Genomic DNA, 23,281 nt, shown 5'->3' with positions numbered 1-23,281 from the left:
CTGTGATTTGATTCACTTACTATGCACTCCCTTGCCCACATTCCATTTGGTGCTCTCACTTTAAATTGCCCATCTTCATTATTGCCAAAATCCCCACAACAGAGTGAACAGACCTTTGTTAATGTCTAATTACAGCAGGTAGCAAACCTATAATTTACAAGTCAATCTTGTCAGTGCTACACATATTCAGAAAAAAAGGAGCAAGGCCACAAATCATTTGTTACAAACCTTTTATTAAGATATTTTTTTTAATCCATGTTGACATTTACCTTAATGATTTTTCTTTACAGTAGTTAATGTGCAATTACCTTGAATAATATTGGGTCACAGTTAAGGAGTTTCACAAAGTTATTGGCACTTGGAAAACAATGAGAACAGAATGAGCACTGGCGCTACAGGGTCACAGAGGGCAAGGAGCAGGGGCAGAGACATTGGGGATGCTACTGCACTGGTTTCAATAAGCGGTTTGTGGGTATATACCTCATGCTGAGAGTGCACGACTAACAATCCAACTTCTTTAGTGCCTCTATGTATAATATACAGTATACATCTATACATATATTCATATTTATATATGTATATGTGAAAAAAGGTCCTTCGCCAAGCCTATATACCACACTGGACACTGCCTTTGTTTGTCCATCCTCTTGAGGTGTGTGTGTTGGGGGAGGAGGGACCTGTAGGGATGGAGGATGAATCAGCTTGAACTGTCCTGTCTCACACAAACAAACATTCCTTTCTGTTCCTTTAGTCTTGTGCTTCAGAGCTGAGAGAAGTAATCCTTTCCAAAACAAGCAAAACTGAACTTTGATCACTTAGTAACCAACTCAGTCATTGACTGGTCTGTGGGGGAAATACTGTCATCTGGTGGTGGCTCCCAGCAGTACACTGGTCTGCAGTACCACATGTGAACAGCAGGTGGTGAACAAGAGTGGATCTGACAGTGTCCATTATATCATGGGATCTGTTCAGCAGGGTGAAATCAGACCCTGGTGTACAGGTTCAATAACAGGTGCAAAGTTTAATTCAGACCTCTATAGCTCCACACACCCACTACTACCCACCCACCTCCCCAAAATTAATTCCCCCCCAAAAGACAGTACAGTGCCCTAGTCTGCCCCCCGGAAGAACCTCTCATGGAATCCTCATCACAAACAATGAAAAAAATATACAGTTCTCTGTCTAGCTATTGGTGCTCTGTCTAGCTATCGGTGCTCTGTCTAACTGTCGTACAATTATCTTTCTTTCCTTTTCAGTTTTTTCTTCAGCAAGAAGTTGGTAAATCGTTCACCACCTTCAATTAGTAGCATTTCTTTAAGGTCTTTACAGTACACGTTTCTTTAAAGAAAAAAGAAAGCATAAGCAATACAAGAAAAAAGAGAAAAAACGTTTTTAAAATTAATATTTTTTTCTGTACAACATTCTGATGGACACAGAGTCTGCAGCCATGACACCTCTCTCCCTAAACATGACCTCTCCTCCCTCCCTTCAGTCACACCAACTCAGTAGCACATTAGGCCAGTAATTTAAGACCAAGCAACCATCATCCTCCTTCTCTGACCTGTAGGCCAAATGCATGCTGGGAGCTCACACACACACACACACACACACACACACACACACACACACACCAGTCTCCATGACGTCTCGACAACACGCAAGACCAAGTAAAAATTAACAAAAAAATATATAAAAAACGGTCCTCTTTCATCGCTTCCACACTTTTACACAATCACCCTACATAGGAAATCGCTAGACGAGCGTAGAAAGAAAGTCAGCTCAACGGTCCCAATCTTTACAACAGGAGTCATCCCAGTGCATCCCACATCCACAGATCTGAGACGCAGGCTATGTTCCAATACTATCTAAATGCACCCTTCCTTTAGTTCCTTCCCTGAAGTGCTTACATCAAGGAAAGGGAGGAAGGATGCCTCTTAAAAGTATTTGAACAACAACCCACACGACCCATCAAAACCCTTTATCAAAAGGTGCAAGAAACATGGGTTCATCCCATATAAAAAGGTGCTTCACCTCTCCTTTAACATATCCACCATTGTCCATTTTGGATTTACCAAGCGTGAGAGAGAGTTAAAAAGCAATCAGGACAGAAATGTCATGCATAGAGTGGACCTGCATCTCTGCCGTATGGATAAAAGTGAATTGTGTCCGCTCTATACATCACTTTTCTATCTGAAGGTGTCTCATCTATTGGATTGCAAAGGTGTATGGAAGATGGTGTAGGTCATCGTTCACAAAGACAAGTGTCCAAGCAGAGGGAGTCTTAAAGCAATCCAAAACACTACGAGGTGGACACACACACGTAAAAGCACACTCACTCACACACATCAATCGCACAGGAACAAATATGCTTTTCAGTCACATTCAAGGAATGAACACAAATGCTTGCTCTCGCACATATAGGAGACTGTTTAAAACACACCAACACACTCCACCGGAATGCCAGTCCCCCTGGCCTCACCCCATCTCTCTTTGGGACACGTGTGTGTTACAACTCGGTCTCAAGCTGAACGACCTACCACCCTTTAAACCCCGTTCTACTTCCTCCTTCCCAACATCAACATAAGCAGGACCCACCCCTGCATAACCATGTCGATTAAAAAAGGCACATTCCATTATTCCAAATGTTTTCGGGTCATTGAATCACCACCTCATGATGTATAATAATGTCAGTAGTCTGCTTCGGAGCACGTCGCTAACCACCAGAGGAGGGGTTAGCTAGCTAGCACGATAGTTGCAGCAGTCAACCAGTTGATTCAAGCTGTGCATTTTTACATTTAGCTGTGATTTGAGTAAGCAGTTTAGCTAGCATAGTAACGTCGCTAGCTCGCTAGCAAGCATAACATAGTCAGTCATCGTTGTCAACAGCCACATAGGTAGGCTTCCTTGACAATTTCCATAGAGAAAAAGGACAAGAATAAGATTAGCTATATTGGATTGCCGCAGGTAGAAAGCGCCCAGTTCTGTCTTAAAAACAGATATTTTTCAGTTCAATAGTTCGTCAAAACAAAAAACTCAAAAGGCCCTACTTTAAGACTTTTCTGACCACTTGATCAATACCATATTTTTATGCAAAAATAGCACTTTTATTTATTTGCTTTTAAATCTTATTTTTTCGGAGCAGGACTTTCTTTGCAAAAACAGCTGTTCAAAATACAATAAAACAACAGAGATTTAAAACCAATCCCTCTCTTTCTCTCTGTACACACCCACGGTTGTATAAATACATATTCAAAAAAATATGACCGTTTTTCTTTGTTCTCCTTGGATTTCTTTACAATTATGGTACAACCTGTAGTCCTCATCTCTGGATCCATCGCATGTTACAAACAGAGAAACCAGCTGTGATCATAAAAGCTACAAGAAGAGAGACAGTACATTAAAACTGAGGACATAATCATTTTGTTCTGGTCACAGAAGGGTGTGGGGTTGGAGGACAGGTGGAGTAGGGGTCTTTCTATCGCTCCCTCCCTCCCCCTTTTCTCTCATTCTAGAGAGAAACTACAGTCTCTCTCATATCCATAGAGTAGTTATCTTTCTGTCGGTTTGTTTTTCCTCAAGAGGTTGGGATACAATCGTTCAGACTAACATTGTGCAATGCTGCTGACATCTACATTCAAAACCAGGGGAATGTGTTTTGATATGGAGGCAGGAATTTGGTTAAAAAACCTAAAATAATAATAAAATACTGCATCCCCACAAACCCATCACCCTTTCTCTACTCCCATACTAACATACAGCAGAAACCATATTGGAAGTTACGATTGCTTGGACTCTCGCTTTCAAAATTAAAGCATAACTTCCTGGTTAACATCCTGGTAACAACCCCTGTTTCCCCTAGCAACGTTTCAGAGTCACATGTCGGAGGTGGAGGATCAAAAGGCCAAAGGGTCAGGGGGATGGGCCACACCACCAGAGGAGAAGAAAGAGGGGAGTACAGGGAAATATAGGTATTCATCATCATCATCATCATCGTCTTCTAAACACTTCTGTACTCCACCTCCCCATCTAAAACAAAGTGCCTCCGTCGCTGCCCACCCCCTGCAGCGACTCGCCGGACGAGCCGCCTGTCTCGGCGCCCTCCAGGGAGTTGGGTTCATAGCCTGGCTCCGCTCCGAGGGCGTCGGCCTCCATCTTGGCATCAGGGAGGAAGGCAGAGTACGCGTCGCCCTCGGCCATGAGCAGCTTCAGCTTGGGGATCCAGCTCTTGCGGACAACGCGGCGGGCGTTGGTGCACATGTCCGCCGCGATGGCGTTCATCTCACTCTCCTTGAAGCTCGTGGCAAAGTTCTGGCTGTAGACTGATGGAGGGGGGGAAGGAGAGAGGGAGGAGAGGAAGGAAGGGAGGGAGGGGAATACAGAGAGAAAAGAGGAAAAGACCAGAGAATTAGGATTGATGAGCCTAATCATAAATCAGCCGCCCATTTGTACTAACAAAAAGGCACTTGTGTTTAAGTGAAACACTCACATTTGACTGCGTGCAACACTCTGTTGTCCAGGGGCTTGCGGCTGGGGTCATTAGTGGAGGAGCGGATTCCTGTTCCACAGCTGTTAGCCAGAGTATTCCTGACAGGGAGAGAGTATAATGATACCTTTATAAACATACAGACATCCATCAACTGTTAACACACACACACACACACACGTCAGACGTATTAAACAGACAGTGGCATGCAGGCACACACACGATACGTCAGACGTATAAACGCACACACACAAACGTCAGACGTATAAACACACACACACAGAGAGGCAAGCATGCACACACATCAGATGTATAAACACACACAGTGGCTGGCAGGCACACAGGCACACACACACACACACACAAACGTCAGACGTATAAACATACACAGACACGTCAGATGTGTGAGAGAGACACACACTAACCTGTCGAAGAAGGCAGCCAGCAGCCTCCTGAGCAACACCTTGTGTCTGGTCCCTGCACTGACATGACAGTTCATCAGCTGGGCTCGAGATATGAACACACACGTACCTGCAGACACACACATTAGTGAGAATCAACAACAAAAACAAACACACAGAACAGTGTTACCATGGACTACTCCAGAACCTACTCCTATTGAGTTTCTACACACACAAACCTGTATATACCCCCCACACACCATCCGTAAAACACACACAGATACGTCCTGTTTACACACACAACATCAAAGAACACACTAAAACACACACTGAAACATAGACCCAAACGCACACATCCTGGGACTGACTCTGCATAATAAACAAACAAGCAGCAGGCCAAACAAATGGGAATACTTGACTGTAGTCCACATGTACAGTCGTGGCCAAAAGTTCAGAATGACACAAACATAAATTTTCACAAAGTCTGCTGCCTCAGTTTGTATGATGGCAATTTGCATATACCTCAGAATGTTATGAAGAGTGATCAGATGAATTGCAAAGTCCCTCTTTGCCATGAAAATGAACTGAATCCCCCAAAAACATTTCCACTGCATTTCAGCCCCGCCACAAAAGGACCAGCTGACATCATGCCAGTGATTCTCTCGTTAACACAGGTGTGAGTGTTGACGAGGACAAGGCTGGAGATCACTCTGTCATGCTGATTGATTTCTAATAACAGACTGGAAGCTTCAAAAGGAGGGTGGGGCTTGGAATCATTTTTCTTCCTCATTCAACCATGGTTACTTGCAAGAAAACACGTGCCGTCATCATTACTTTGCACAAAAAGGGCTTCACAGGCAAGGATATTGCTGCCAGTAAGATTGCACCTAAATCAACCATTTATCGGATCATCAAGAACTTCAAGGAGAGTGGTTCAATTGTTGTGAAGAAGGCTTCGGGGCGCCCAAGAAAGTCCAGCAAGCGCCAGGACCGTCTCCTGAAGTTGATTCAGCTGCGGGATCGGGGCACCACCAGTACAGCGCTTGCTCAGGAATGGCAGCAGGCAGGTGTGAGTGCATCTGCACTAGAGGTCGACCGATTAATCGAAATGGCCGATTAATTAGGGCCGATTTCAAGTTTTCATAACAATCGGAAATCGGTATTTTTGGACACAGATTTTTTGTTGTTGTTGACCTTTATTTAACTAGGCAAGTCAGTTAACTTCTTGCATCTAGGTGTTCCGCTAGCGGAACCCCATTCCGCCAGCGGGACCCCTAGCCAACGGGATCGCATGGCGCGAAATACAAAACCACCTAAAATACCACAATTCAATTTTCGCAAACAATCAACTATTTTACACCATTTTAAAGATAAGACTCGTTAATCTAACCACATTGTCCGATTTCAAAAAGGCTTTACAGCGAAAGAAAAACATTAGATTATGTTAGGAGAGTACATAGACCAAAATAACCACACAGCCATTTTCCAAGCAAGCATATATGTCAATAAAACCCAAAACACAGCTAAATGAAGCACTAACCTTTGATGATCTTCATCAGATGACACTCCTAGGACATTATGTTATACAATACATGTATGTTTTGCTCAATCAAGTTCATATTTATATCCAAAAACAGCTTTTTACATTGGCGCGTGATGTTCAGAAAATGTATTCCCATCGCAAACTACCGGTGAATTTACAAAAATACTCATCATAAACATTGACAAAATACACAACCATTTTTTAAAGAATTATAGATACAGTACTCCTTTATGCAACCGCTGTGTCAGATTTTAAAATAGCTTTACGGAGAAAGCACATTTTTCAATATTCTGAGTACATAGCTCGCCATCACAGCAAGCTATACAGACACCCGCCAAGTTCGGGGCAACCTAAACTCAGAATTAGTATTAGAAATATTGTATTACCTTTGCTGATCTTTGTCAGAATGCACTCCCAGGACTGCTACTTCCACAAGAAATGTTGTTTTTGTTCGAAATAATCCATAGTTATGTCCAAATACCTCTGTTTTGTTTGTGTGTTCAGGTCACTATCCAAAGGGTAAAGCGAGCGCAATTCGAGACACAAAAAGTCAAAATGTTCCATTACCGTACTTAGAAGCATGTCAAACGCTGTTTAAAATCAATTTTTATGGTATTTTTAACGTACAATTGTGATAATATTCCAACCGGACAATAGTGTATTCATTCAAGGAGAAAAATAAAAAACAGCGTGCTCGCGGGAACGCGCATATCCAATCTCTTTGTCCTCAGGCAGACCACTCAGTAACTCTGCTCCTATACTCTGCCCAGAGACAGGAGAAGGCTCAATCCACTTTCTGAAGGCTTTAGACAGCCAATGGAAGCCTTAGAAAGTGCAACGTAACAGCACAGATACTGTAGTTTCGAAAGGGGCAAGAAAGAACTACATTTCTCAGATCCTACACTTCCTGGTTGACTTTTTCTCAGGTTTTTGCCTGCCATATGAGTTCTGTTATACTCACAGACACCATTCAAACAGTTTTAGAAACTTTAGAGTGTTTTCTATCCAAATCTACTAATAATATGCATATTCTCGTTTCTGGGCAAGAGTAGTAACCAGTTTAAATCGGGTACGTTTTTTCATTCGGCCGTGAAAATACTGCCCCCTATCCATATCAGGTTAAGAACACATTCTTATTTTCAATGACGGCCTAGGAACAGTGGGTTAACTGCCTTGTTCAGGGGCAGAACGACAGATTTTTACCTTGTCAGCTCAGGGATTCAATCTTGCAACCTTACGGTTAACTAGTCCAAAGCTCTAACCACCTGCTTTACATTGCACTCCATGAGGAGTCTGCCTGTTACGCGAATGCAGTAAGAAGCCAAGGTAAGTTGCTAGCTAGTATTAAACTTATCTTATAAAAAACTATCAATCAATCATAATCACTAGTTAACTACACATGGTTGATGATATTACTAGTTTATCTAGCCTGTCCTGCGTTGCATACAATCGCTTAGGTACACGTTGCTCCAACCATAAACATCAATGCCTTTCTTAAAATCAATACACAAGTATATATTTTTAAACCTACATATTTAGTTAATAATGCCTGCTAACATGAATTTCTTTTAACTAAGTAAAATGTGTCACTTCTCTTGCAAACAGAGTCAGGGTATATGCAGCAGTTTGGGCCGCCTGGCTCGTTGCGAACTGTGAAGACTATTTCTTCCTAACAAAGACAGCCGACTTCACCAAACGGGGGATGATTTAACAAAAGCGCATTTGTGTAAAAAGCACAATTGTTGCACAATTGTACCTAACCATAAACATCAATGCCTTTCTTAAAATCAATACACAAGTATATATTTTTAAACCTGCATATTTAGCTAAAAGAAATCCAGGTTAGCAGGCAATATTAACCAGGTGAAATTGTGTCATTTTGCGTTCATTGCACACAGAGTCAGGGTATATGCAACAGTTTGGGCCGCCTGGCTCATTGCGAACTAATTTGCCAGAATTTTACGTAATTATGACATAACATTGAAGGTTGTGCAATGTAACAGGAATATTTAGACTTAGGGATGCCACCCGTTAGATAAAATACGGAACGGTTCCGTATTTCACTGACAGGAAAAACGTTTTGTTTTTGAGATGTTAGTTTCCGGATTCGACCATATTAATGACCTAAGGCTCGTATTTCTGTGTGTTATTATGTTATAATTAAGTCTATGATTTGATAGAGCAGTCTGACTGAGCGATGGTAGGCAGCAGCAGGCTCGTAAGCGTTCATTCAAACAGCACTTTTGTGCGTTTGCCAGCAGCCCTTCGCAATGCATTGCGCTGTTTATGACTTCAAGCCTGTCAACTCCCAAGATTAGGCTGGTGTAACCGATGTGAAATGGCTAGCTAGTTAGCCGGGTGCGCGCTAATAGCATTTCAAACATCACTCGCTCCGAGACTTGGAGTAGTTGTTCCCCTTGCTCTGCATGGGTAACGCTGCTTCGAGGGTGGCTGTTGTCGATGTGTTCCTGGTTCGAGCCCAGGTAGGAGCGAGGAGAGGGACGGAAGCTATACTGTTACACTGGCAATACTAAAGTGCCTATAAGAACATCCAATAGTCAAAGGTATATGAAATACAAATCGTATAGAGAGAAATAGTCCTATAATTCCTATAATAACTACAACCTAAAACTTCTTACCTGGGAATAATGAAGACTCATGTTAAAAGGAACCACCAGCTTTCATATGTTCTCATGTTCTGAGCAAGGAACTTAAACGTTAGCTTTCTTACATGGCACATATTGCACTTTTACTTTCTTCTCCAACACTTTGTTTTTGCATTATTTAAACCAAATTGAACATGTTTCATTATTTATTTGAGGCTAAATTGATTTTATTGTTGTATTATATTAAGTTAAAATAAGTGTTCATTCAGTATTGTTGTAATTGTCATTATTACAAAAAATAAAAAGAATAAATAAATAAAAGCAGCCGATTAATCGGTAGTGGCTTTTTTGGGTCCTCCAATAATCGGCATCGGCGTTGAAAAATCATAATCGGTCGACCTCTAATCTGCACGCACAGTGAGGTAAAGACTTTTGGAGGATGGCCTGGTGTCAAGAAGGGCAGCAAAGAAGCCATTTCTCTCCAGGAAAAACATCAGGGACCGACTGATATTCTGCAAAAGGTACAGGGATTGGACTGCTGAGGACTGGGGTAAAGTCATTTTCTCTGATGAATCCCCTTTCCGATTGTTTGGGGCATCCGGAAAAGACAAGGTGAGTGCTACCATCAGTCCTGTGTCATGCCAACAGTAAAGCATCCTGAGACCATTCATATGTGGGGTTGCTTCTCAGCCAAGGGAGTGGGCTCACTCACAATTTTGCCTAAGAACACAGCCAAGAATAAAGAATGGTACCAACACATCTTCCGAGAGCAACTTCTCCCAACCATCCAGGAACAGTTTGGTGACGAACAATGCCTTTTCAGCATGATGGAGCACCTTGGCAAAAGTGATAACTAAGTGGCTCGGGGAACAAAACATCGATATTTTGGGTCCATGGCCAGGAAACTCCCAAGACCTTAATCTCATTGAGTACTTGTGGTCAATCCTCAAGAGGCGGGTGGACAAACAAAAACCCACAAATTCTTACAAACTCCAAGCATTGATTATGCAAGAATGGGCTGCCATCAGTCAGGATGTGGCCCAGAAGTAAATTGACAGCATGCCAGGGCGGATTGACTCCGAAATATTGACTCTTTGCATCAACTTCATGTAATTGTCAATAAAAGCCTTTGACACTTATGAAATGCTTATAATTATACTTCAGTATTCCATAGTAACATCTGACAAAAATATCTAAAGACACTGAAGCAGCAAACTGTGTGGAAATTAATATTTGTGTCATTCTCAAAACTTTTGGCCACAACTGTAGACTGACAGTACACTCCTGGACAAGGTGGCAGTGGAACATAACATAGCCATGCTCCCAGAGAGGCCTTGACTTGGCTAATATTAACCACACTGACACATGCCTCATCTCTTACATACAGTCATCTCACAGTAAGGACCACTCTCAGTGTAGTGTAGAACCAGGCACCGTCCCATTTCACTAGTCATGTAAGGACCACTCTCAGTGTAGTGTAGAACCAGGCCACGTCCCATTTCACTAGTCATGTAAGGACCACTCTCAGTGTAGTGTAGAACCAGGCCACGTCCCATTTCACTAGTCATGTAAGGACCACTCTCAGTGTAGTGCAGAACCAGGCACCGTCCCATTTCACTAGTCATGTAAGGACCACTCTCAGTGTAGTGTAGAACCAGGCACCGTCCCATTTCACTAGTCATGTAAGGACCACTCTCAGTGTAGTGTAGAACCAGGCACCGTCCCATTTCACTAGTCATGTAAGGACCACTCTCAGTGTAGTGCAGAACCAGGCCACGTCCCATTTCACTAGTCATGTAAGGACCACTCTCAGTGTAGTGTAGAACCAGGCCACGTCCCATTTCACTAGTCATGTAAGGACCACTCTCAGTGTAGTGTAGAACCAGGCCACTAGTCATTAAGGACAACTACTACAGTAGACTATACAGTGTGTGTATAGTATACACTAAAGAGTACCAAACATTAAGAACACCTTCCTAATATGGAGTTGCAACCCCCCTTCTGCCCTCAGAACAGCCTCACTTCATTGGGGCATGGACTCTACAAGGTGTCAAAAGTGTTCCACAGGTATGGTGGCCCATGTTGACTCCAATGCTTCCCACAGTTGAGTCAGGTTGGGTGGATGTCCTTTGGGTGGTGGACCATTCTCGATAGACACGGGAAACTGTTGAGCATGAAAAAGCAAGCAGCGTTGCAGTTCTTGACCCAAACCGGTGCGCCTGGCACCTACTACCATACCCTGTTCAAAGACACTTAACATCTTTGGGGTAGGGGGCAGTATTTTCACGTCCGGATGAAAAGCGTGCCCAAAGTAAACTGCCTGCTACTCAGGCCTAGAAGCTAGGATATGCATATTATTAGTAGATTTGGATAGAAAACACTCTGAAGTTTCTAAAACTGTTTGAATGATGTCTGAGTATAACAGAACTCATATGGCAGGCAAAAACCTAACCAGGAAGTGGGAAATCTGAGGTTTGTAGTTTTTCAAGTGATTGCCTATCCAATTTACATTTACATTTGAGTCATTTAGCAGACACTCTTATCCAGAGCGACTTACAGTAGTGAATGTATACATTTCATACATTTCCTAAAAAAAAAAATCTGTGCTGGCCCCCCGTGGGAATCGAAACCACAACCCTGGCGTTGCAAACACCATGCTCTACCAACTGAGCTACAGGGAAGGCTGTGTCTGTTGTGTCATATTGCACTTCCTAAGGCTTCCACTAGATGTCAACAGTCGTTAGAACGTTGCTTCTACTGTGAATGGGGAGAGAATAAGAGTTGTTTCAACCAGGTGTCTGGAAAAATGCCATGAGCTCAGTCACGAGAGCGAGCTGAGGTCCTTTTGATTTCTAAAGACAAAGGAATTGTCCGGTTGGAATATTATTGAAGATTTATGATAAAAACATCCTAAAGATTGATTCTATACATCGTTTGACATGTTTCTACAAACTGTAATGCAACTTTTTTTACTTTTCGTCTGGACTTAGTGCATGCGCCTTTTGCATTTGGAATAGTGAACTGAACGCGCGAACCAAAAAATAGGTATTTGGACATAAATATGGACTTTATCGAAACAAAACAAACATTTATTGTGGAACTGGGATTCCTGGGAGTGTATTCCGATGAAGATCATCAAAGGTAAGTGAATATTTATCATGCCATTTCTGACTTTTGTTGACCCCACAACATGGCGGGTATCTGTATGGCTTGTTTTGGTGGCTGAGCGTTGTACTCAGATTATCGCATGGTGTGCTTTCACCGTAAATCTTTTTTGAAATCTGATACAGCGGTTGCATTAAGGAGAAGTGTATCTATGATCCTATGTGTAATACTTGTATCTTTCATCAAAGTTTATGATGAGTATTTTTGTAAATTGATGTGCTCTCTGCAAAATCACCGGATGTTTTTTAGAGGCAAAACATAACGCGCCAATGTAAACTGAGATTTTTGGATATAAATATGAACTTCATCGAACAAAACATACATGCATTGTGTAACGTGAAGTCCTATGAGTGCCATCTGATGAAGATCAAAGGTTAGTGATTAATTTATTCTCTATTTCTGCTTTTTGTGACTCCTCACTTTGGCTGGAAAATGTCTGTATGTTTTTTTGTGACTAGGCGCTGACCTAACATAATCATATGCTATGCTTTCGCCGTAAAGCCTTTTTGAAATCAAGACACTGTGGCTGGATTAACAAGAAGTTTATCTTTAAAATGGTGTCCCGTGTGGCTCAGTTGGTAGAGCGTGGTGTTTGCAACGCCAGGGTTGTGGGTTCGATTCCCACGGGGGACCAGTACGGAGAATTTTTTTTAATGAAATGTATGCATTCACTACTGTAAGTCGCTCTGGATAAGAGCGTCTGCTAAATGACTAAAATGTAAATGTAAAAAATGTGTATAATACTTGTATGTTTGAGGAATTTTAATTATGAGATTTTTGTTGTTTTCAATTTGGCGCCCTGCAATTTCACTGGCTGTTGTCGAGTGGGACGCTAGCGTCTCACATACCCCAGAGTGGTTAAATATTTTGTCTTGCCCATTCACGCTCTGAATGGCACACACAATCTATGTCTCAAGGATTAAAAATACTTGTTTAACACACACGTAAGAACACACACACACTGACCTGAGACAAGCTCTAGTTTCTCTGCGGGGTCCCCCTCCTCATATAGTTTGGGGTGGCAGCGGTTGCCTATCTGTGTGATGAGCTCAGCGGGGAGAGACGACAGGTCCTGGCGACCGCGCATACGACCCCGGGTCTCTGAGTGGTCTGGCAGGGCCTCCACACGCTCACCAGCTACCAGAGGGAGAAAGACAGGTGTTAGAGCTGTCTGGTCTGACCTTTACATACACACACACACAAGAGAGCGAGGTACCTGCGGCGCCCACGTTGAGCATGCTGTACATGGTGTACATGTTACAGATCTGCCTGTACTGCTCCTCCGTCTGCTCCTCCGTCACCTCCTCCTCTTCCTCCTCGTCATGGTAACTGATAGGAGAGTCACTGGTGTAGGCGCTCATCGTGCCCGGGCTGGCGCCCTCCGATGCCACGTTGCCCATTGAGACCACACTCCCGTTGGACCCGCTGCCGTGACCCCCGACCCCTGATCCTATCCCCGCCCCGCTGGCGCCCATCCCTATGGCCAGTGTCAGCGTCCCCGAGCTCTGGATGGCACTCCCTCGCACGGACTCCTGGGAAAAGCGGGCGGCCTTCCTGGACCCGCCTCCGCATGAGCCCCCTCCACCCCCGTCTCGGCTGCTGCCGCCCTCCCACAAGCGCTTGGCCACAGGGGTGCACACCACCGAGTAGGGCGAGGCTTCTGATTGGTTGCCCTGCTGCTCTGTCTTCACCCGCGACACAAGGGGGAGGGGGGTAAGGCAGGAGGCGGGGCGACTGCCAGTCCCCACGGCAACGGTTTGAGTGACGGGGCTCTGGGGTTCGGAGGGCGGAGCCTCCTCGGCCTGCAGGTCCTGGGAGTCACAGCTGGGCGAGGAAACCTGGAGGAGGAATATGGAGAGAATACATTTATCAATAGTTTATTATGGAAATATAAATACACTGTATATGCAAATACTTGCAATGATTGTGATAAGTGGTTGTTTACACATCTCAGTTGAGTGTACTGTCGCTCTGGAAACGCCTGGTACAGTTCTGATAAACATGTTCAAATGTATAAGGGTTTCTGAACATGTGGTGCCAGACATTTTACCAGAAACATTTTAATTTACCGGACATTTGAGAAATTTACCAGACACATATGCATTTGGTGCATAGCGTGATTAGGGAGTCCACCCACGTTGCTCAGATTGACAGCCATCACATTTAGAATATGGTCATTCATATCAACAGAAAGTCGAGGATGCAACGACGTGCGGTCCTTCTGATGTGCACTTCAAACACATTTACTTTTCTTCAGACAACAAGATGAGTAACCAACAGCAAAATCACTAGCCTATGTCAACCTACTATAGTAGAAAAGTTTAGGCTACCTATTCTATTGGTCAGCTTGTTGAGAATAAATAGCCTATTCCAAACAGACTCTGGGCCAGTTGTGTGCCGATAGAGCCCAAATTCATCAGTAGGCCCAAGCTACATTAAAAAAAAATGTTAAAACGCAATGAGTCTTATGCAACAGATCAGAACGTTTAGCTTAAAATGTCGATAAACTATTATTTCTTCACATTATGAGCGCAGCAATGTGCACAAGGCAGTAGGCTCTGCACGAATGTCCTTTCCATTATGCAATTAGCAGGAAAACACCATTGTTAAAAGGGCACTACACATGCGAGCGGTTTCATGTAAAAGATGAAAATATCCATTATAAATTTAGAACGAGAGGAGATCTAACAGGCTACTTTGAAGCAACGTAAGACATGCCTCAATATGTATTAAAACTTTCAGGTTTCAAACAATGAAGTATATGTTTTCAAAATGCATACTGCCTCCAGCTCATTGCAAAGTGGTGGGCAACGCACTGATGAAGCCTGCCTTCTGTTGCCGTTTTATGCTGCGTTCAAAGCAACTGGGAAATCTCTGACTTCTGACTTCAGTGCGCTCAAGACAACTGGGGAAAAAACAAGCTCTGACTGGGTAAAAAAAAGTTGTGAACAATCATCCAACTCGGAATTCCAACTCAGGAAATCAGGCCTCTTTCCAGAGCTCCGACGTAATAATTTGACCTCGTATTTTAAGATACGGTGCATACAAATATATTGTACACACGTACCAATTTACTTCCACTAAATTATGCAGATTGCCCAATAGATCGATAAGCATGACCAGTCAAATGTATTTCCATTGACCGGTATTTCCATCAATAAATAGGCTAAAAAGCATTATTTCGCAATGGGATTTTCTCTTCTCCCTAGCAGTTGGCCGACATGTTATTTATCTGCATTTTTTTTATATACGGACAAAAGCAAGCTATTACAGGCCAACAGAAACCCTGGTATGTATGTGTGTATCATTCTAAGACCTCTGAATAAAGAGCACAGCATAACGACACAACCTCTGTGATGCAGGACAAGCCTCCCCTTTGAAGGAGGCCTCCTATCCACCTCAACCTTAAAAGAAAACTCCACCCAAAAACAATATTTTGGTCAAATGTTTTGCAGCTGGTATCACATGATGCAAAATGCATCATAAAGTCTGTATTTCTGTATTTTGAAAGATATATATCTTGAAAACTTGATTCCTGACATGCAAAACATTTTGGGACTATATCAACAATAGACTAATGAAACAAATACCAAAATATTGTTTTGGGGTGGAGTTTTCCTTTAAGCATGCTTGGGTTGTTAAAAAGGCTATATAAAACCCATGTATTACCTTGAGGAAGAACTCTGTGCCCTTCTCCATGATCTGCTGGATCTGCAGGAAGCCTGCGGTGTACATGAGGAGGAACTGGTCTCCCACTGTCATGCTGAGGCGGCCTGTGTAGCAGAAGGCCAGGATCTGCTGGAAGCTCTGGGGCTGGACGGCCGGGGGGAGCTCCACCACTGTGGGGGTCTTGGAGCCGCTGCCTCCCCCAGTGCTGAACAGGTCCCGGAAGTAAGAGCTGCTGGCCGCAAGCACGGCACGGTGAGCCTGGAGAAGGAGAGAGGAGTAAGAAGATACTATAGAGTTATGAGTTAAATAAGGAATGTTTCTTTTGTTTGAATGATACATTTATTTTAAAACTGTGTGGTTGATCTTTTGGGAGGTGCAAAATGTCATGATTCTGATAATTGAGGGCGGCTTTGATTCAGTGATTAGATTTTCTCTGTTCTTTTTCTAACATCAAAAAATGTTGACCAATAATGGCAAGTCATGAAGGGTAACAGGATAATAAACTCATAAAAATCAAGCCGTTACCGCCGGGATAGACTGATAGATAAATAATTGGTCTTGCACATCAGAACAAATGTACATTATAGTACACAATCTACGCAATTCACACAGTAATATCCCACCTTGAAGGCGTGTCCCTTGACGACCACGGAGACATCGCAGTAGAGCCCCTGAAGACGCTGCTCGTTCAGACACTCCAAGACGTTGTTGCCAAAGTTAGGAATCGCCATCTGAAGGGTCTGGGCCATGGTGCGCTACGCACACCACCACAGGGTCTGGAGGGAGAGAGATATCAGCAACATATTTTAAAAGAGCCAATTAAATCAGTTACCAATCTTCTGCATGAGGCTGACCCGTTTGTCCCCAACCTAATGAAGCAACAAACAGTAATGCCCTGTACTTAACCTATATCATGGATTCCAACACCATTGGTAACTACACTGAACAAAAATATAAATGTAACATGTAAAGTGTTGGTCCCATGTTTCATGAGCTGAAATAAAAAAATCCCAGGAATGTTCCATACTTATTTCTCTCAAATGTGCATAATTTTTGTATGTCTCTTTTAGTGAGCATTTCTCCTTTGCCAAGATAATCCATTCACATTGACAGGTGTGGCATATCAAGAAGCTGATTAAACAGCATGACCATTACACAGTTGCACCTTGTGCTGGGGACAATAAAAGGCCATTTAAAATGTGCAGTTTTGTCACACAACACAATGCCACAGATGTCTCAAGTTTGGAGGGAGTGGGCAATTGGCATGTTGAATGCAGGAATGTCCACCAGAGCTGTTGCCAGATAATTGAACGTTCATTTCTCTACCATAAGTGGTCTCCAACGTCGTTTCAGAGAATTTAGCAGTACGTCCAACCAGCCTTGCAACCACGTGTAACCACGCCAGCCCAGGACCTCCACATCTGGCTTCTTTACCTGCAGGATTGTCTGAGACCAGCCACTGGGACAGCTGATGAAACTGAGTATTTCTGTGTGTAATAAAGCCATTTTGTGGGGAAAAACTGATTGGGCCTGGCTCCCCAGTGGGTGGGCCAATGCCCTCCAAGGCCCACCCATGGTTGTACCCCTGCCCAGTCATGTGAAATCCATAGATTAGGGCCTAATTTATTTATTTCAATTGACTGATTTCCTTATATAAACTGTAACTCAGTAAAATCTTTGAAATTGTTGAGGTCATATTTTTGTTCACTATAGCAAGTAACATGGTACTAGTGGTGCATGTTACAATCAATCAATGAGAAACCACTAAGGAGGAGGGTCTAATTATCAAGTAATTTAACTATTATTACCATCTCATTTCTAAGTACACCAGGTAAATAGAGGGCTGTAAAATAAAGCCCAACCATAGCACCCATCATAGAGAGAGGAAATCCTATCAGCTCAACTCTGACCTTAACACTAGCGGACAGCACCCTCCAATGGACGAAACATGTTTAGTGATGATACCCATTTGGAAGCAACTGAAGTGAACCTAACGCTTTCATTTGTCATTCAGACAAAGTAAACCATTTTACAGTGCGTTTTGAGCAGAAAGGAGACCCTTAAAATACTATTTTAAAAAGCCTACACACGTCTTATTCTGAAAAGTGAAAGCATATCACTTCTATCTGCTATTTATATAGGCCTAAAACCAATTCAGAGATGTTATTTGATTGTAAAATGTGTGTTTACATCTGTGTAAATGTCCTACTGCTACAGTACTACAATGTGGGTTTGTTTGAATTGCCCATAACCTATTCTCTCAAACATACAACAACCTAAACCTGCAGCCCTCTAATATTTGATAGGCCTATGCTCAAAAGTCCACAGAAATGAAAGGTCTGTCATTCCTCTTGACAACATCATATAGAATGGCGTGTGTGGATGAAGAGGAGGAGACAAAGACAGTGAGCCACTCTGGACTATTAAGATGCACCCTTAAAAGGTTCAGTGTAAGCGCCTCCTCTCCCCTCCCACTATCTCTGAAGCTCAGCACAGACATCCACCTCAGCTGACCCCATAACAACCATAAACAGCACAGACATCCACCTCAGCTGACCCCATAACAACCATAAACAGCACAGACATCCACCTCAGCTAACCCCATAACAACCAGTACAGACATCCACCTCAGCTGACCCCATAACAACCATAAACAGCACAGACATCCACCTCAGCTGACCCCATAACAACCATAAACAGCACAGACATCCACCTCAGCTAACCCCATAACAACCATAAACAGCACAGACATCCACCTCAGCTGACCCCATAACAACCATAAACAGCACAGACATCCACCTCAGCTGACCCCATAACAACCATAAACAGCACAGACATCCACCTCAGCTAACCCCATAACAACCAGTACAGACATCCACCTCAGCTGACCCCATAACAACCATAAACAGCACAGACATCCACCTCAGCTGACCCCATAACAACCATAAACAGCACAGACATCCACCTCAGCTAACCCCATAACAACCATAAACAGCACAGACATCCACCTCAGCTGACCCCATAACAACCATAAACAGCACAGACATCCACCTCAGCTGACCCCATAACAACCATAAACAGCACAGACATCCACTTCAGCTGACCCCATAACAACCATAAACAGCACAGACAACAGAGAAGCAGTACCTTCACATCAACGTTTTAGCTATCAGCTTGTAAGCACTGTCACATATAGCGGTTCCACTGCATGGTGCTGGCTACACCAGCATTGTTGGGGGTTTGATTCCTGCACGGGCAGCGGGCCACCCATACTGAATGTGTCACTGTCAACTAGTCACTTTTCATAAAAGCATCTGATTCGCTAACTGATGCTATAGGCTATTATTGCATCCATTACACATGCATGTTCTAGCATGCATCTATGCACCTACACACGCAGTCACCCACAGTCACCCGCAGTCACCCGCTTATAGACTACACACACACACACACACACACACACACACACAAAAGCTGCCATTGACGAGGTGGATACTATGTGGCAGCATTAACAGACAGACAGTTAGAATCTTCTCACCTAGTGAAACACAAGATTCACAAGAAGTCTGACTAACATATTAAAGGTGAAGTAAGCAGCCCAACATATAAGCCTTGTTTTGGGATCCAGCCAGCTACACTGGTAAAAGAAACACTGTATTTGTCTCCATCCCTCTCTCTCATGCCCTCTCGCAAAAACACAGATGCGCACTCACACACACCAACACAAACAAACACACACACATTCACACACACACACTAAACAATACTGCCTGTTTACAGTTTGGCAGGACACACACACAGAATAGAATAAAGCCTGGGTGTGTTTGCACTGAGAGAGCGACCAAGGAGGGTAGGAGAGGGGCCTGAACAAGGGCTGTGCCCAGCAAAGGGGTCATGTCAGGCACAGCAGCCAGGTTAGAGGGCAGAGGAGGAGAAGTTCAGGTAACCCACATCCTCACATCTCATACCGGGCAGTGGAGTCAGTCACAAAACTAGGTCACACAGTGTCAACATAAGAGCCAGTCTTTTCACAGGAGCCTCAAGAATGTTTTGCCAGCATTTAAAATGCAGCCACAGCTTATGTGATGTTGTGATGGACCAAGGACCAACATATTTGTGATCTTCTAAAAAGTAAAAATATTTTCCAGTTAATCCACACTCCTAGACTATAGTCTGTGAAAATACCATCTGCTAAATTCATTTAGATTGTCTTACAGATTATTAGAGAGGGTTGCATGGGTGGTGGCCAGCAGCATACCACCCTGCATCCCACTGTTGGATTGCCTCTGAGGCTAAGCAAGGTCCTGGTCAGTCCCTGGATGGTCGAAGGAGATCCCAATGCCCCAGGGCAGTGATTGGGGACATTGCCCTGTGTAGTGTGACATTAAGCAGGTGTCCTGACTCTCTGTGGTCACTGAAGATCCCATGGCACTTATTGTAAGAGTATGGGTGTTATGTTAACCCACGGTGTCCTGGATACATTTACAAATTGGTCCTAATCATCACCAGCTTTCAATTGGCACATTCATCCCCATCCTCTCCCCTTTAACAATATCCAGGTCGTTGCTTTAAATTGGAATGTGTTCAGTAAATTTACCTGGTCAAATAAGGGTAAAAAAAATAAGGTGCTGGCACAACTATTTTATAGGCATTTCCTGGTTTCAAACCCCATGTCTACTGTAAGGATATAGCTTACCTGCTATAAATGTTGCCTACACACAATGCAACTATCAATTCAATGTTTACTTTTTTTCTTGAAGGGCTACTGACCATCATTGAAATACATTGTTCATCGTTTCAATGAATTAGAGTAGCATGCTTAAATTGATCACATCGAAAACTGTTCCCGAACCACATTCATTAAATACCAATTAAATTAAACAGTTCAAAGCAAACCTCTTAAGTGATAGCTAGCTGTTACTAGCTACAAATTGTATCTCCCGTGAGTTGCGTTTTGACCAGGATGCAAGATCAAACCGCGGCGATAGCTGTCTGTGTACCGAGGTGACCGCCGCGCCGTGTGCCAGTCTGCCCGCTCGGAGTGCTCCACTGGCACGGGCCGGGGGGCGACAGAGAAGGGCAGTGAATGCAGCAACACGCGATCCAGGAGCGCCACGGCGTTTGCCAGCTGTCAAAAACGTATACGGATATAATAACGAACTTTAATCAGTTTGAAAAGGTTCACATCTTTCGCTTTTAGTCCCGTCTTTCATTGCAATATACGCATCCCATCCGCAGGCCTGTGAATCGGGTGCCTGTCAGGACTAGCTAAGCTAGCTAAACTAGCAAGCTAACATAGCACTGCTAAAATATTTTGGGTTCGCCCCAGCGCACCATTCACCTCATGCACTCAGACAACCGCACAGTATCCGCTGCTTCCGCGATTAACCACGAATTAAAAACAACCGATTGTCACAAACTGTATCGATGAGGTTGACAGTTGTCCCAGGGTGTCAGCTATCGATTCCAAATCGTATTTATTTAAATATTTTTGGGATGGGGAAATGACTCCCACTGCTATACTCCATTTTACCGACATCAACAGGTCATCTCAGGACACGCAGCAGCTGAGGGCGAGCCAGACGGAACCAGTGCGGCACAGAACAGGGGGGTTCCAAGTCGGTAGACAAGACATCTATTTAACCACTTCTCACCAATGTGATAGATGGCCAAAATATTTGTCTGAAACTTACAATTATTTAATAGTTTAGCTCACGTACATTCTTACAATTGACGGTACATAAAAATATTTGATCGTGTACTGTAAAAAGTGTTTGATCTTATGTCTAGGAGAAAGTAGCCACAAAGGCATGTGGGGCTCGGAAGCCGCAAGCCGGTGAGGTGTTTAAAGTTTGTGATGGTGCCATCCTCTTACCAACCCATCCCCCATCGCACACCTTTCCCAAAACAATAGTTTACCCCCACGCAACATTCCGAACCCATCTGATATCTGCCCCAAACCGCTGTGCCAACTAGGGACACCAGTCTAGCCCCGGCGTCATCGTACGACCCCAACAGACATCCTAATTCTCTAGCAGATACTCACCCCCTAGCTGGGAAACTGATGCAAAGCGTTTCAATGGAGGATTCGATAGCCCTCTCCCCGCACTCTCTTGCTACAGACAGCCATTCGTTGTGAGCAATGGCGAGACGCCGATCGCAGAGCTATCGAGGGCGGAACAGTGTCCCAGGGGATTGCGGAGCGCCGAGTTACCGATCGCGCAGAACAGAAAGACAAGCATGACGCGCTCATCATTCAATCGCATGATCGTCTCAAGCGCAGCCTCAATTTGGGGAGACCTATCCCACGGCGTGATGTGTTTGCGCATTGGCACAGCGGCGTGCAGAAACCGCCTCTCTCCCTTCTCTCTGTGCTGTGTGTGAGATGGAGATGGGAAAGTAAGCTGTGTGTGTGTGTGCTTGCGCGTGTGTCTAGACTACATTCATTTAGGTGAACCCAGTGCGTGCAAAGAATAAATAATCATGCCTGCAAATAACGGGGAATCAAATGAAAACATATTTTGCTTAGAGAGAGATGGAGCCCTGTGTTCTACCATTGCATGGCTGAGTTGGACCTGCTTTATAGCCTATGTAGGCTATTTCATGGGGAATATATATTTTTGGCAGTCAATCATATTCAGGCTACCTACACTTTAAAAAGTCACTGGCTAACTCATTCATGAAAATGAGTAGTGGCTACTCAAACATCTCCAACCGTCAGTAGAACTCAAATCATAAAAGTGGTACTAAATCATGTCAATAAGATTTCATATAATTTCATGTTTTTGAGTACTGTTAACAAATATTAAGTTACTGAGTAAAAAACTGTATTTATTTGTGTTCGGCTAATGTAACGTTAATGATTATTTAATATTTTAAAGTCAATCGAACATTTATGAAATAAATGAATCTTAATTGATTCTATTTTGTTTAGCATCTTTACTTAAATGATAAGAGGTCGTCTGCCCTCTTTTAAGGTCCTAACTACTGAATAGTGTCTATTCCAGATGCGTAGGAGTCAAAATAAGAATACTGTCGAAAAAATGTATAAATGTCTTTACTTAAAATAAGAAAGTAGTAGTCAGACACGACATATTTTAGTAAAAAACACTTGATTTATCTGTGTTGTGCTGATATAGAATTATTACGTTTTTGCAAGTTATGTTTTTTGTTGTTGAGTTTAGGATACTTTTACACAATGTTGTATGCATGTTTGAAGAAAGAAAAGAATAGTAATGAAGGTAAATAATTCAGTAGAAGGGACCCTACATGTTTATGTTCAGTACAACAAATAATGTTCAAGTAACTTCAATCGTTATATTTCAGAATACATAATACAATTTAGTGTTAAAAAGTTAATAGAACACAAAACAGTTAAGTATTTAGAACTTAAAAAGATAACAATATGGTTGGT

At 43.2% G+C, this 23,281-nt stretch overlaps 1 protein-coding gene across 3 annotated transcripts; it reads right to left on the bottom strand.

The window, feature by feature from the left end:
• Positions 1 to 216: 216 nt before the first annotated feature.
• On the bottom strand, positions 217 to 22,079 carry LOC115171615 (nucleus accumbens-associated protein 1). Of its 3 annotated transcripts, none has more exons than XM_029728589.1 (8): positions 21,914 to 22,079; positions 16,491 to 16,643; positions 15,868 to 16,125; positions 13,415 to 14,036; positions 13,165 to 13,335; positions 4,909 to 5,014; positions 4,487 to 4,584; positions 217 to 4,319 (listed from the first exon to the last, which is right to left on the bottom strand). In XM_029728589.1, exons 2-8 carry the CDS (start codon positions 16,614 to 16,616, stop codon positions 4,027 to 4,029), a joined length of 1,674 nt encoding a protein of 557 aa, XP_029584449.1. In that variant the 5' UTR covers positions 16,617 to 16,643; positions 21,914 to 22,079; the 3' UTR covers positions 217 to 4,026. The 3 variants fall into 3 exon arrangements, with proteins under 3 accessions (XP_029584449.1, XP_029584450.1, XP_029584451.1); XM_029728590.1 differs by lacking the exon at positions 21,914 to 22,079 and adding an exon at positions 20,764 to 21,476; XM_029728591.1 differs by lacking the exon at positions 21,914 to 22,079 and adding an exon at positions 21,209 to 21,476.
• Positions 22,080 to 23,281: the final 1,202 nt, after the last annotated feature.

The sequence above is a fragment of the Salmo trutta genome, chromosome 32 (assembly GCF_901001165.1).
Source record: "Salmo trutta chromosome 32, fSalTru1.1, whole genome shotgun sequence".
Taxonomy (NCBI): Eukaryota; Metazoa; Chordata; class Actinopteri; order Salmoniformes; family Salmonidae; genus Salmo; species Salmo trutta.
The sequence above is the reverse complement of the archived record's forward strand: the minus strand, read 5'-3'. Positions and strand labels throughout refer to the sequence as shown.